Here is a 15138-nt window from a genome sequence, read left to right on the forward strand (position 1 = left end):
TATAGCTGTAAGCCTGTGTGGGAGCTGATGCTCCGAGGCGAGATCTGCTGTAACCCTGTGGAGCAGCTGCTCATTCTACAGAACTGCTCTGTCTCTCAAGCATCAAATCACACTGGAGCACACAAGTTAATACCTTCCTAATTAAAATATTTTATTAATAAGCAAATAATAAAGGCAGCAGCAAATATTTCATGGCATGATCAAGTTTTAAAAAAATCTCAGAGTAAACAGAAGCACTGCAAGCTAATTAGTTATGACAATGTCATATGCCCACAAGAAAAACAGGTCAAATCTTGAAAGTAATCAGAACCTTCTTCAGCCTTGTCTGAAATGCAAAACCATACACAAAATGAGGAAATCAACCTCATAATTAATTTACTATTGCCTAGTAAGGCCTCAGGAGTGAGGACTGACTTCTGAGATATCTAAATGCAGGTTGAGCCAGTCACTGTGGCGATAAAAAACAAGAGAAGAAACATGAACATTTTAAGTCTCTATTGGGATAAAGTAATAATTTGAGCTTACAAATTTTCTGTTCACTCCACTGATTATAAAGAAGCACAAGACAACCTCTGCACTATGCCTCCCGTCCTATGTTTTACATCCAGAGATGTGTTCTTGACCCACTTCTTGTGTCAAGCAATACAAATTGTGTTATGTCTCTTTTACTGTGTCATAAACACAAATAAGTGGGTTTGATATGTTCATGCAGATATTTCTGCTAAGCTCAAAACAATAACTAGTAAAGTTACAGCTTTAATAACAACAGCTTGTTTGTGTACTGCATCCTCTATAAAAAACACATGAGAATTAGCAGAATGACAGCTTAAAACTTCTGCATCTGTACTGTGAAGTTACATGACAAACTAGCACAAATTCAGAACTGCTTAACTTAAGCAGGGTGGGTGCAATGCAATGTTTCAAGTTATTCCTACTATCTGCATTAACAGTAATGCCCCAAGGTTCCAGCTAAGATTGAAGTCCAACTATATTATAGAGTACAGATGTTCATAATAACACTTTGCAGTGGACCAAAACATGCCACTACAGCACCTCAGGTTGATCCTACTTCTGGGTGTATCCTGTGTTTTTCTATGTGGAGATATTTTATCTCCTGAGGGAAGGACAGCAGTAAAGCATAAATGCTACATCTAAGCCACTGGATCTTTCCCTCTGTAGGGGACCAGAAGAGCAGATCATAGAATCATCAAATGTCTTGGGTTGGAAGGGACCTTAAAGATCATCTAGTTCCAACTCAGATATCTGGGTTCCTTCAGCTACAGCTGAATCTTAAAGAAGCAGATCTTGCTTCGACCAGTGTATAAAACAGATGTGGCAGCAGAGAGGTAAACTGGTTTCTGATCATTTAGAAGGTCATGGAGAAAGCCCAGACAGGTGCACTACACCACACTGTCTCCCAAACCAGCTACTAAATCCAGATCTCTTCTTTCTCACAGACAAGTCATAAAATCGGGCACGTACCTATGCAGCAGTGCCAACAGCCAGCATCAAACATCAGTGAGCAAAGCCATGGGCTCTCAAGTGCGTGGTCTTGAAGACCAAGTAGGTCTCTGGTAAGTCTTACAGAACCAGGGGGAGGGGATGAAGGGGGAATTCTGCTGTATTTACTCACATTTAGATCACCATACAGGTACAGAAGTGCCAAGGGGAGGGAAAGAAGGAGCAGTTCTTTCCCCTACATTGTGAAACAGTAACAGACATGAACTGAAGTGACCCTTAACTGCTGCTGAGGACTCAGCTCACCATTCAGTGAATCCACTTTGCTCAATACAACCTTCTCCTATCTGCAGTCACTGCTTTACAAATTAACCTCACTGTCACAGGGACTGGTGGGGGAGGGCTTATTTTCTCCAGTGACAAACAGCTGATGTTTGCCTGTTTCAGATCCCTGCGCTAGCAAATATTGTTCAAGTGCTGAATTCCTAAGCAAGGTGAAAAATGCATTATTTAAAATGTGATTGTGTTCCTGCATTGCACAATATTAATGTTACTAAAGCTACTTAATGCTTACACATCTAATGCATTTATATAGCAATTTGACACATTTTAACTAAACTTTTTAATAATTGTTTCTAGTCATTCATGAATTTGGCAAATTTGGACCAAATGTTTCATTGGTTTCCATGTGCATATATCATTGGTTGCCCATTCAGCCTCCTCTTCTGCATGACTAAAAATTTCAGCTTTTTATGAAGATCTGCTCTTCATTTGGTCTCTCCTGTTAGACAAGGTGCATCTCAGTCAGATTTCATTTGTGTTTTCAGTTTGGCAAGACCAGTGAGACATTCATCTCTCCATTTTCTCCTGGCATCCAGGACTTTTGGAACAACTGGAATTTTTTCAGACAGTGCCTGGAAGAGAAAATTTAAGATAACTAAATTTCACATTCTGAGTGAAAAGTTTTTCACCAGCATTTTCTCCTGCTTTCCCTGTGTCAGACCAAGTCACCATCCACATAAATTATCATTGAGGCTATCACAAGAAATAGGTCACTCTTTCCATGAGTGACTGGAAAGGAACCAACCTGTATGGGAATAAAAATGCTCCCACCTGAATAAGGTCATCCTGAATGTGGCAATGTAGAGGACTACAGAAATAAGAAAGCATCAGCCTCTTCCCTCATTTTGCTCCACACAGTCACTGTCTTGTCTCTTTGATAACAATCTTTTATTAAGTAGAAAGGAGACAACCTGACCATTTATGTTGCTGAAAATGTGTTCTGAACCAGATTCCTGTGTGTGGTTCCCCATAAATGCAGTGAGGGATATCATGTTTATAAAACATTTTGTCTTAAGAATACCAGTTATTATAAAAATGAGAGGGTGAGACAGGGAAAAAAGCATTTCTGAGTGCACAGTCAAAGTTGTCTTAGAAGTGACAAGGAAAAAAAGTTGTTTTGAGAGTGCAGATAGAGACCACAAGGTCATCTTTGCCAAAATAGGACCTGAGGTCTTAGGCTTAAAAGGCAAGTGTTGAGAAACTGGGTAAAACATGGACCTGCTACCAATGACTGGCAAGCTGCAGTCACTCCATAAAAAAATCAGGAAGGGGCATAGGAGTAAGGTAAGAAATGCTTAATGATTTACTCTAACAGAGGATCCCCTGCAAGCTCATCTTTGGCACCAAAGACTGAAGATAATAAAGACACAGAAACAGATTTTGAAGTGGAATCCAGCCTTCTATAAAGAAAGCCAAACTGTTTCATACCAATTATAAGCTTCTGATTGTGAATGATGCCAAAATTAGTATTGATTGTTATTATAAGCAGTTTATGTTATTTAAGCATAAAAGAATGTTTTTCCTCAAAATGTGTTCCTAACATAAATAGGAACACAACATGCTATCTTCCAGACAGGCTGCCTCCATATTTGGAATTAATCTCTGACAGCTGATCAGAAATTATTCAACCCCTACACATATTCTTTAGTGAATCATTAAAAAAGGCACCTTTTGAAAAGGCAGAGTTAGGAAATGACAATACTTCAGTTGATTCCTATGGTCATTCAAAATGACTATGTAGTGACTATAAACATATTGTGGGCTTAGAAATGTTAATACATAAACTAGATCCCAATCCAGAACAGCACTTAAACACATTTTATCTTTAAACATGCAAGTAACCTTACCAGACTGCTCACATGCTTCCCTTAAACATGTATTTGCACACATGACAAACTGGAACTCTGGTTTGTGAAGTATAAAAAGAACACCCAGAAGAAAAAAAACTCCAAGTTTATGCAGGAAGATGGAGTAGGAGAAGACACAGGATGAATATCCATGTAGGAAAGGAGGCTGAGAATAATACGATGAGAGGAAAGAAGTGATAAGGAATAGTGTGGAGGATTTATTTACCTGATTGACTTTCTGCACAGTTTCACCTGAAAATTCTGGAACTGGCCCAAAGGTGTTCAGAACAAGTTTCATTCCTTCAGCATATCTTTCACAATAACTTGAAACACCTGAAAATAAGAGCGAAAAGTTACATTTCAACAGAAATTCCCAGTTAAAGTCAGTAAGGCTGCCTGTGCTTAAGCAGGCAGAGACCCAAAAATCAGAGATCCAAAAAATGGTCTGCTCTTATGATTAAGACACCTAATTGTCATGAAGGAAAAATGGATTCTATCCACCCCATTTCCATTAAGGTTCACGGAAAAATTATTTAGGACACTGCTGCATTGCAAAACCAATGAATGTCACACACCAGCAGAAAATGCTGTGTGAGGGTGTAGCGCACGACCATGGATACATCTGTGCTTTGTTACTTGTGACCAGAAAGCTTCCCTGACCAGGGAGCATGAGGGGAGTGCTCTCACCTCTCCTCCCAGTCAGTGTGTGTCATATCTTGAAGCATTCCTGAAGTCATATCTTGAAGCATTACTTCCATTTATTAACCTGGAGTGTATCAAGGACAACATGGCTCAAGGGGAAAGCATCAAAGGCATGGAGACACAGGTAGCCTCCAGTGAAGGAAAAAGGCTAAAGGAGGAACAGATGGATATTGCAGATCTGTATCTTTCAACCTCTAAGTGGGGTTGGAGACAGGGATTTGGTTTTTTTAACCCTCTCTGATGGTTGAGGACTTCTAGGGGAAGACAGGGTTCACCTGACAAAGTGGAGAAAAGGCATCTTTGCCAAAACCCTGACCCATCTAGTGAGAAAAACTTTATATCAGGGGCAACTGAGGTGTGTGGGGATGCTCACACAACTGGAGAGATACACACTGCAGGAAAGGTAAGGAGGGGGTGTGCTACGTCTGTAATGGGGCAGCTCAGATCTGTGGAGCTATTCCATGGGAAGGGCTACTGGCTGAATGAGAGCCTGTGGACAGGCCAGTAAAGCACAGCATCCTCCAACAGCAGGAACAGTCCATCCTAATATTCAGGAAGACAAGTACATGTATAAAGAGATTTGCTTGCATGAGCTCCCGTGCAAAAAGGTGTCATACAGCAGGTGGAAGCAGGGACAGGCTGTAAAGAAGAAGAAAAACACCCCCTAGGCATCTAGGAATAGTGTCAGGAAAGCCAAAGATCAGCTCCAGCTGTAACTTGCAAGGATGTCAGGGGCAACAAGATGGACTTCTACTGCTAGTAATAGCCCTTATTGTTACTAGCATGCCCTTGCAAGTCTGCTTTCTACCATACTTTAAACATAAGTCAGTCAATGCACCAATGTCATCACGAGATCTTCATATGACTGAAGGCAAATATTGCACCCATCTTCAAAAAAGGCAGAAAAAAAATCACAGGCCAATAAATCTCTCTTCTGTCCCTAAGAAAATTAAGGAGCAAGTCCTCTTGAAAGAAATTCCTGGACACAAGAATGAGAGTGTGATTGTGACAATCAGCATGTAGTCTCCAATGGTGTATATCATGTCTGACTTCATTGCCTTCTGTGGTTAAATAACTGTGAAAAATAGGAAAGTAGTGGATATCATTTACCTCAACTTTAGAAAGGCATTTGACATGGTCTTTTATAATATTCTTGTATCAAAGTTAGGACATTAGGGTCTGTCTGTCTGTCTGGACAACTAGATGGACAAAAGTAGGTTGGACATGTAGGCTCAGAGGTAGTGGTTAATGGATTGTACTCCACCTGCAGGCCAGCACAAATGGAATATTGAAAGAAATTGTCCTGAGACCCATACTGCTTAAAAAAACATGCTCATAAGGTGTGAATAGCATCAAATTGGGTAGGAGTGGGAGCTAGAGAGGTATGGACCAGCTGATACATTGAAGGGCAAGACTGCCTTTAGAAAGGTTGGAGGAATGAGCCAATATAAAACTTTAACAGCACATATGCAAGATCCTGCATCTCAGAAGGAAGGGCTCCTTGCAACAACACAGGCTTGTGAACTCCAAGAACTCCTGGTAGTGGCAGGCAGCAAGCTGCACAGGAACCAATAGTGTGCCCTGGCAGCAAAGAGGGCCAGCAGCCTAGGCTGTGTTAACAGATTGAAGTTAATTAACAGCAGACTGAAGGAAGCAATTAACACCCTTTACTCAGCACTCATTAGACTGCATCTAGAATACTGCATTCAGTTTGGGACTCCCCAGTACAAAAAACACTGACAAAACAGAGCAACTTCAGCAGAAGCCACCAAAATGGTGGGGGCTTGGAGCACTTGTCCTGTGAGGAGAGGCTTGGGGATCTGCGTTTTTTCAGCCTGCAGGAGAGATGGCTGTGGGGGAACCTACCAGCAGCTTGCAGTGCTGCAGCAGAGCCTGTGGGGAAGTCAGTGAGCATACAGAGGCAGGCTCTTTACGTTTGTGGGACAGCAGAAAGACAAGGGACAACAGGCACAATTTGATATGAGGGGTTCAGACTAGACACTCAAGCACTGGCACAGGTTGCCCACAGAGGTTGTGCAGTCTCCACCTCTGGGGTTTTTCAAGACTGTATGAAACCCTGAGAGCTTGGTCTGACCTCAGGACCTTCACACAGGATCTGTGAAGCTCTTAAAACACATGGTCAGAGAACCTGGGAAGCAGCTAACTGGTAATGATGGGTAAAATGGCAGCCAAGTAGACCTTGGCTGAATTACGGAAAGACCCAGGTTCCATCAGCTCCAGTAGGAATCTCTAAACAATTACTGTTGAGGCACTAGAGAGTATGAAATCATACATGCATCAAAAAGAGAAATCAGTCACTTAGCCAGACATACATATCTAGTAGACTTTTAGTGCTATTAACTACCACATAATCAGGAAAGGATAAGGATAAGCCTTTCCCAATCAGGACGTCAGGAACTGCATCACAACAGTAAATGAGCATTGCTTGTCTGGCAGTAAAAAAGCTGACACTGATAACAAACACAGAATCAACTAAGTTGAAAGAGACTTTGAGATCATTGAGTCCAACCTGTCATACCTATGTGGATTATCCTGGTGATCACCCCAGATCTGAGAAGTTCTGGACATCCACTAAAGGCTTCTGAGAATCACAGAGACTGAAGAATTTGCACACTTAATTCTATTTTTATTAGTTAATTATGAAAGCAAAGAGAAGAAACATACAAAAGACAGAGGCAAGCAGTTACAGTTACCAACTCGTCCATGAACACTCAGGACATCGTACAGATTGAGAAGCATGAACAAAAACTGTTCATGGTCTTATCAAACCACAAAATGCAGGAAATATAAGTGAGTAGGCCTGACTATCACACAAAAGAATGCAAATCAGGTCAAGACTCATTAAGTGATCTCTTTCCTCAACAGTTCCCTGGAATGCACTACTGTATGATATCAATACCTTACAAGTCACACCTGTCTAACCCTAAAATGGCTGAGGTTGGAATGAATAATTGGAAACATCTGACTACTGCCAACTGTGTATCATAACCTACACTACAGACTGCTCAACACGCCTGAAATCACTGAGGTAGACGGTTTCTGAAAGGCCTCTGAGGTCAGTAGGAGGATGGAGAGCACTCTGATTTCTGGGCCAAAGAAGAACTTTCAAAGGATAAAGCCTCAAGGAAGTACTAAATGTCCTTCAGCACTCTGAAGTCATGATGACAATCAGCTAAACAACTGAAAGGACAGAACAGCAGAATATGTCCATTGCATAAGAGCAACGTAGAGAGATTTGTATTCCACTCCTTTAAAAATGGACTAGAAACATTCTCCAGTATCTGAAGGAAGGAGGAGGCTCTGAGAAAAGCTGCAGCCTTGTTAAATAGCTTGAATCTATATTTGGTGGCAAATGTGTGACAATCAGCATTCGGTTAGTCTGTTTCCTTGTGTTATCTACCCATGGAGCCAAGAGTGTGACAATCAGCATTCAGTTAGTCTGTTTCCTTGTGTTATCTAGCCATGGAGCATATGCATTCCTAGAATACAATCTGGCACTTTCCAGCTTTCCCCAACACAACAAGGAATGCCAGCTAGTCATACAGATATATTAGTTTTCTAATTAGAGAAAATTTGTATTTTGATCAATTTTCTTGATTGACACACAGCCAGAAACCTCCAGATTGCCTTGTGGGATTCAAAACATCCCTGGCAGGAAGTGAGGTTCAGGAAGCATTACTGTGGGATGTGGAACAGGCTGTGACATCATTCTATCTCTTCACTGGGGGAAGAAGCAGAGACCACCATCCACTTCCATAAGCACTCTGGAAAGGACCACTGGTTATCAGGGTTTTCTGACCATACCCTGCCATTAACATAAGTGTTTGCTTATTACATTTTAAGAGCTGGGTTCACAGACTTCAGCACCTGAAGCCAACCCAGACTGACCTACTAGGGTTTGCTATCCACATGAGCAATCCTGGGAACCCAAGACAATGCTTTACAGGACTCATGCACCAGCCACAAGACAAAAATAGTTACATGCAACTTCCTCATGTGAGCTTTGTCTTCTAACAGTGAGGAGTCTGAGCAAAAATGTTCCCACATGCAGAAGTAGAAATGACTGAGGCAGAAGAGTGCAGGTTTATTCTGCCAGCAGCTGTTGCCAGCTGGACAATGACAAAATAAACAAAGGCTACTCAGTCGAATAGAGCAATCCAAGCAATTCCCCATGACCAACTGGCAACAGAAGGAATGGTAAACTGAGTAGTGTCAGTTACCAGTTATTCTGGTGTTTATCCAGCTCACACAGGTCTATGACACTTAGACCTAATAGTTTAGATTTGGTACTTTTCCAAAAGTCAATGGGAACCTTTCAAACATCTGGTAAGCTTGTGCAATAATACCACAGATCTGAGTAGTTTTGATTGTGGTAGTAATGAGAAGGTAGCCTAGAAGAGTGTGCACGAGAAATCTTTTTCACAAGCCTCAAGTGCATTAGTATCTTGGGAAAGCTGAATGCTTGGACATGGCTGAACCATTTATCTGCTGAGTATGAACTCCTGAGCTGGACATGGCCTTTAAAGATCACTCAACCAGCTAGACCTGGAAATCAAGCTCCTACTGGCAGTTCGTTCACCTACTGCTTGAATGAATCAGAACAATTTCTGGGTGGGTGTAGCTCATCAATGCAGCAGAGACGTGCCAAAAGCAGGCTGGATAGCACAATTCACCCACTGCATGTAATGTAAGAATGAAAAGAAGCCTTATGCAATGTCAGCAAAAGATTTAAAAATGAGAAAAAACTTAGCGGTCTAGAGAAGAGCAGCAACATTAGCACAGCTGATATCAACATTGTGGCTGACATGCTAACGTGCAGGCACATATGCTGCATGCCAAGCAGGGCGTGGGCACCGCAAAATCTTTCAAGTCTCAAGTGAAGTCAGTAGACCAAAAGTTCGAATACACACACAATCTCACTCAAGGATCAAGAAAAATGAGTAGTTCAAATTAATAACTCAAGACAGTTCTTCCAGTGTGAAATGCAATTTTAATTTGATTCCAGAAATCGGTATCAACTTATTGAATTCCTTCTTGAAGCTGGCACTTGAGCAATGGGGAATATTGCTGAAAAAAATCACTTTGCTTTTCAACTGCAAACTCATAGCAAATATTTGACTCCAGGCCTTTAGACTTAGGAGTTCTTTGGTTCAAGGGTCAGGGCTATTGCAAAGGTGGATAAGAGCCCTTGGTTGGATCATAGGGACAAGAAGGCAAACAAATATGATAGAATCTCTTTAATCCTTGTTGATACTACCCAGGGAGCAGCTTAAGCGGGAAGAATCAGCTTTGGCAAACAGTGTGAAACAGGAGCACCTGGGAGGTGGAAAAATAGCAAGATGGTAAATGGGGTTGATAAAAACAACCATCTCTCTGTGCGGGCCACTGCTGTGCCCACGCTGTGCCATGCTATCTCCAACTGGAGAACAAGAATGACACAAGATGCACCTGGGACAGAGGAAAAGGATGATAGCTTCCTCTTGTCTGTGTAGTTTGCTGGCTCCCTGTCTAAACCTTCCCCGTCTTGCACACGCTCACCTAGCCAATGTTGGAGGAAAGAGGCCATGGGAGGAGGCACATGTTGCAGCAGGCAACTGAGAACTATGAATACAAAACAGAAACACTTCCAGGAAAGGTAGGAGTTTCCTGAATTTCCTTCCACCACTTAGTCACAACTATGGCAGGGGTGAAAGAAGAAGAATGAGTTACAAAAAGTTCTAAGGGGGCAGTACATGCAAGATTATAGAGATGAAAAGGGGAATACTCTATCTTCCTTGAAAATCCCAAACTCTCTCAGCATTTCTGACTTCTACAGTCTAGTTACAAGAAGGTGTAGACAAAGGCATTGATTGATTCAAGGCTCTTCAGCTTCCCATATGTATTTAGGACACACAAGGCTCCAATAATGGAATAAGCTGCTGCTTATGCAGTTTCAGTGAGAGTTCAGGCAGTTTCCAAAACAGCTAATGAACTGTCCCACAAGAATTTGTTCTAATAACCACACTTAAAGTTTGCAGCTCCTTACCTGAGAACTTGCACTGGTGTGGTGCAAACATGGTTACTGCTGCAATGCCTCTAGTTGCATCACCAAGATGAACACAGTATTGATGAAGGAAAAGGAACTCAGGACAGATATTTAGCTTAGAAACATGCATTAAGTGCTTCACTGCCCTGAGACAAGCCACAAGTTAAGTTCATAAGGAGGATAATGACTAGCAGTAGGAAAAGAGAAGTGAAAACACAACAGTATAAAATGTAGTATATTCATGCATTATAGTTTGTAAGCACTTTAAAGTATCAGCTTCTCATATGCTGTCTCATCCCTTTCTCTTCACAAGAAAGGCAACAGGCATGAGGGCTGAAGGATACAAGCAAGCAAACTCGGTAAACCAGTCTAGCAAGCACTGGGACAATTGTGACATGGAATGAGAGTCGGGAGCAAGTGTCATTGGCATGGACACGGAACATGCCAAAGAGAGGGTGCTCCACCATACTTGATGACTTTCAACCTGATGAGCAGCATATTAAGATACTGTAATGACTCAAAGAGAGGAGGCATGATGGTCAAGCCACTGATGCAATAGCATCAACAATTTGAAAAGACTGGGGTGGGGTTGACTTTAGCACATAAAATCTAAGAAGAGCCTGCAGTGAAAGATGGATGGTAACAGAAAAAAGGGCCTATTTTAACAGAAAAAAAGGAACATTGTGAAGGAATCTGACATGGTTATATTATGTTCAGAGAAACAAAAGTCCTGAACTTTTTTAATGATAGAGGGATTACATTTCTAGACATCACACCTCTGAGGGCAACTTTCTAAATGTAATCCTATCTTCATCAAGGGTGTGTCTGAACACAGATGCATGCTCTGAGCTAGGGTGTGAATTCACAGGACGTTTTGTACACTACATAAATTGCCATATGAGTTCACTTATGGCTCTAATCACACAAATACTTGGAACTACAATGAAAAACTGGTAGCACCAAAAAAGGTTTTATTCTCATTGTGCCAGTGTTACCATCTCAACAGCAATGCACAAGTATTTCTGCAGGCCTGCTGGATCAAGGAATAAAACCAAGTCATTATGAACTGCTTATTTTCTTAGATCAGTTTCAAACTTGGGATGAATTCCTCAGTCTGATCACTTGGTGATCATTTCACACTCTTTCATGAATGCATCAAGACACTTTCTTTGGTAACCATCTATAAGGACTTGAGGAATAAAGCTCCAAGAATTCCTGTGCAAAGTCATGTGTTCCTTTCAGAAAGCAGAGGGAACTACTTTACACCTATGAGCCCATAGAAGGAAACTGGTGCACAGCAGCCAGTATTCTGAAAAATTCACACCTTGACTTACTGCATATAAACTCTTTCATACAAAAAAGCCCTGCAGCTCCACAAAGGCAAACAGCAGTTCTAGAAGGGCTATAAACTGCTTTTTTTCAGCCTATTGGGAAGGGAACTGAATGCATGTAAACACATATTAAATATATGGTGGATTTATGAACATTAAAAGGGTTTGTATGATTATACACCACTGTGATACTCCATCTCAGTAGCATCCTTTTACAAGTATCCTGAATTGGGTTGAGATATTTTATTATTCTAAAACGTAACACATAGACTGGACAGAAAAGAAGGCAGTCTTCCTTTTCTTAGATGTTACTACCTTAGACATTCTCACAACTGCTGACCAGCTTGCAGTACAAAAGCTCCTGAACTGGGTTAAAGCTTGGTTTGCTCCCTGTACAGCAGCACTGAAGTAGTGGCCATAGAAATGGAAATAATCTCTGCTCTTGAACCAGCCAGCATATCTGTTTAGAATAATTCTTAGAAACCACACTTAGCTATGTCTTGCCCAACAAAAAAAGTAAAATTTCCTCCCTTTCAACTATGACTTAATGATTCTCCACTCTTTCCTCCCCATATTTTGTGCTTTTCACACAGCACAATCATTCTGCCCCTATCATCCAAAACCAATTCACCTGGCAGGTGCTTCTAAAATGAGCAAGTATTCCCATTTTCTGTAAGAGAAACATAATATTGATCATGAAGACTCATTTCCAGCTTACTGGATAGTTGCACTTTCTTTACGGGGACCATACATCAGCCCCAATTTCCGCATAACTCCTATAGACACCTCTATGAATACGTCAGTGAGTGACAAGTAGAATATAATCCTGGAATGGTATTGATATAAATGCAGGAGAGAAAACAGCAACAAAGATCCTTCAACCTCCTACCATCCAACTCTTTTGCTGATATTGGCAGTTTAGATCAAGTTCCATTTATAGCTCACTAAATAACCTACTAACAAAATATCTGATCTAAGCCAATTATGAAATACATATTAAGAACTTTTGCTGCAAACCTATAAAACACAGGATGTTATAGTCTAGCCTCTGCTTCTACAGATGATTGCTTGCAAGGGCTTAAAAAACAAAGAAGAAACCAGATTTTTCAAGAAACAAGAGATTAGGAGATACAATCTCACTGAGGCTGGACCATCTTCACTATATTCAGAGATTGCCCAGTACATGTACAGGTGGGATGTAGTGTCTGCTAACATAATCCTACAACAGTGAACATGCAAACTGACTGTAGTGAAGTCTACTGATCTTCCTTGTAAAAGACTTAACAGCATTTGTTGTGATGCTGGCATGTGAAATCATAAGAGGACAAACTCAAAATCTGAAACAGATATCAACATTAATTTTATTTGATGAAATCAACAATCAAATTTATATTATTATGCAGTTTGGGTAGGCTTTTTTCCTCCCCAAAGCAGTTTCTTTCCTGTCTGTTGCAATTCAGTCCTCAAACTGTTGTTGCTGTTTCTGCTCCTTTTAATGACTTGACGCTGTCATTTTATTCCATATTCAAGGCTGTTGGCTCACAGCCATATAGTCAGCATTCCTAATATTCATGCATTGATTAAATGGTAACCTGAAGTGGCCTAGATAATAGGTTTGATAGGATCCTTTATGAATAGGGAGGAAAGGATATAAGAACTAACAGAGGCAAAAAGTGACAGTAGCCCATAGGAAGTTCAGGGGAGGATCTTGATGTATGCATCCCACAGGGAAAGAAGAAACACTGATCTCAGAAAAAATAATTGGAATAAATTTATCCAAATCCAAACAACGTCACATCATCATAACAAAACAAAACAAAAGAAGAGGGACTCTCCCTCTACAAATAACACTATTTTCTCTCACATGCTTCCTTCATCCTTCCTCACTGATTAACAAATAGTTTAACACTGTGGGCAACTAATATCTTATACTGTAAAAAATGGCAGCTGCTGTGAAGCTGACAGGCTAATGAAAAGGGTAGAGACACTTTCTTGTATCTACCTCCACTTCCTTCTGCTAATAAAAAAAAGACAGTATTAGTACAAAGCATCAGAGAAGGCTTTCATAGAATCATAAAGTCGTTTACTTTGGAAAAGACTTCTAAGATCAAGTCCAACTGTTAACCCAGCATTGCCAAGTTCACCAGCAAACCACATCCCTGACTGCCACATCTACATGTCTCTTCAATACCTCCAGGGATGGCGACACAAGCACTTCCCTGGGCAGCCTGTTCCAATGCTTAACAACCCCTACCATGAAGAATTTTTCCCTGATATCCAATCTAAACCTCCCCTGGTGCAACTTTAAGCCATTTCCTCTTGTCCTATCACTTGTTACCTGGGAGAACAGACTGATCTCCACTTGGCTGCACCCTCCTGTCAGGCAGCTGCAGAGAGTGATGAGGTCCCCCTGAGCCTCCTTTTCTCCAGGCTGAACACCCCCAGCTCCCTCAGCTGCTCCTCACAGCACTTGTGCTCCAGACCCCTCCCCAGCTCCGTTGCCCTTCCCTGGACACGCTCCAGCCCCTCAATGTCTCTCTTGCACTGAGGGGCCCAGAACTGAGCACAGCATTGGAGCTGTGGCCTCAGCAGTGCTGGCTACAGGGGGACGGTCACTGCCCTGCTCCTGCTGGCCACACCTGGCTGATCCAGGCCAGGATGCCATCGGCCTTCTTGCCCACCTGGGCACACTCTGGATCGTGTTCAGCTGCTGTTGACCAGCACCCCCAGGTCCTTTTCCACCAGGCAGCTTCCCAGACACTGCCCCCAGCCCTCAGCACTGCCGGGGGTTGTTGTGACCTCAGTGCAGGACCTGGACTTGGCCTTGTTGAATATCATGCAATTGGTCTTGACATCCAGTATGACTAGATCACTCTGCAGGGCCTTCCTGCCCTCCAGCAAATCAACACTCCCACCCAACTTGGTGTCATCTGCAAATTTACTAAGGGCACACTTGATCTCTTCATCCAGATCATCAATGAAGATATTAAACAGGACTGGGCCCAGCACTGAACCCTCGGAACACCACTTTGTGACCAGCCCCCAGCTGAATGTAATTCCATTCCCCACCACTCTCTAGGCCCAGCCATCCAGACAGTCTTTTAAGCAGTGAGCAGCCAGTTTCTCCAGGAGAATGCTTTGGAAAATGGTGTCAAAGGCTTTCCTAAAATCCAGATAGACAATATCTTTTTCATCATCCACTAAGCAGATCATCTTGCTTTAGAAGGAGATCAGGTTAGTCAAGCAAATCCTTGGCAATGAAGAGGAGGTCCATATTATTCCACATTATGTGAAGCAATACTGGGCAACCAAAGAGAAGTTGGCACTGGCACAGAACTATGAACATAAGCCATCACATGTCCTGATATCAGCAATTTTGATTTAAACCGACTGATGAGAGCAAGAGGCTGAG

At 41.8% G+C, this 15138-nt stretch overlaps 2 protein-coding genes across 2 annotated transcripts in view; one reads left to right on the top strand and one right to left on the bottom strand.

Annotated features, from left to right (window-relative positions):
- Positions 1–15138, top strand: part of IFT88 (intraflagellar transport 88) — a 127587-nt gene that overhangs the window by 28119 nt on the left and 84330 nt on the right. The window contains exon 4 of the mRNA XM_066544791.1: positions 1458–1574. The gene's annotated coding sequence lies outside the window, so the exon portion shown is untranslated. The remainder of the gene's footprint in view (positions 1–1457; positions 1575–15138) is intronic.
- CRYL1 (crystallin lambda 1) overlaps positions 131–15138 on the bottom strand; it is a 49985-nt gene continuing 34977 nt past the window's right edge. The window contains exons 7-8 of the mRNA XM_066544795.1: positions 3874–3980; positions 131–2372 (exon numbers count right to left, since the gene is read on the bottom strand). Of these exons, the coding sequence (XP_066400892.1) occupies positions 2259–2372; positions 3874–3980 (221 nt within the window). The 3' untranslated portion in view covers positions 131–2258. The remainder of the gene's footprint in view (positions 2373–3873; positions 3981–15138) is intronic.

This window comes from Molothrus aeneus, chromosome 2 (assembly GCF_037042795.1).
Source record: "Molothrus aeneus isolate 106 chromosome 2, BPBGC_Maene_1.0, whole genome shotgun sequence".
Lineage (NCBI taxonomy): Eukaryota > Metazoa > Chordata > Aves > Passeriformes > Icteridae > Molothrus > Molothrus aeneus.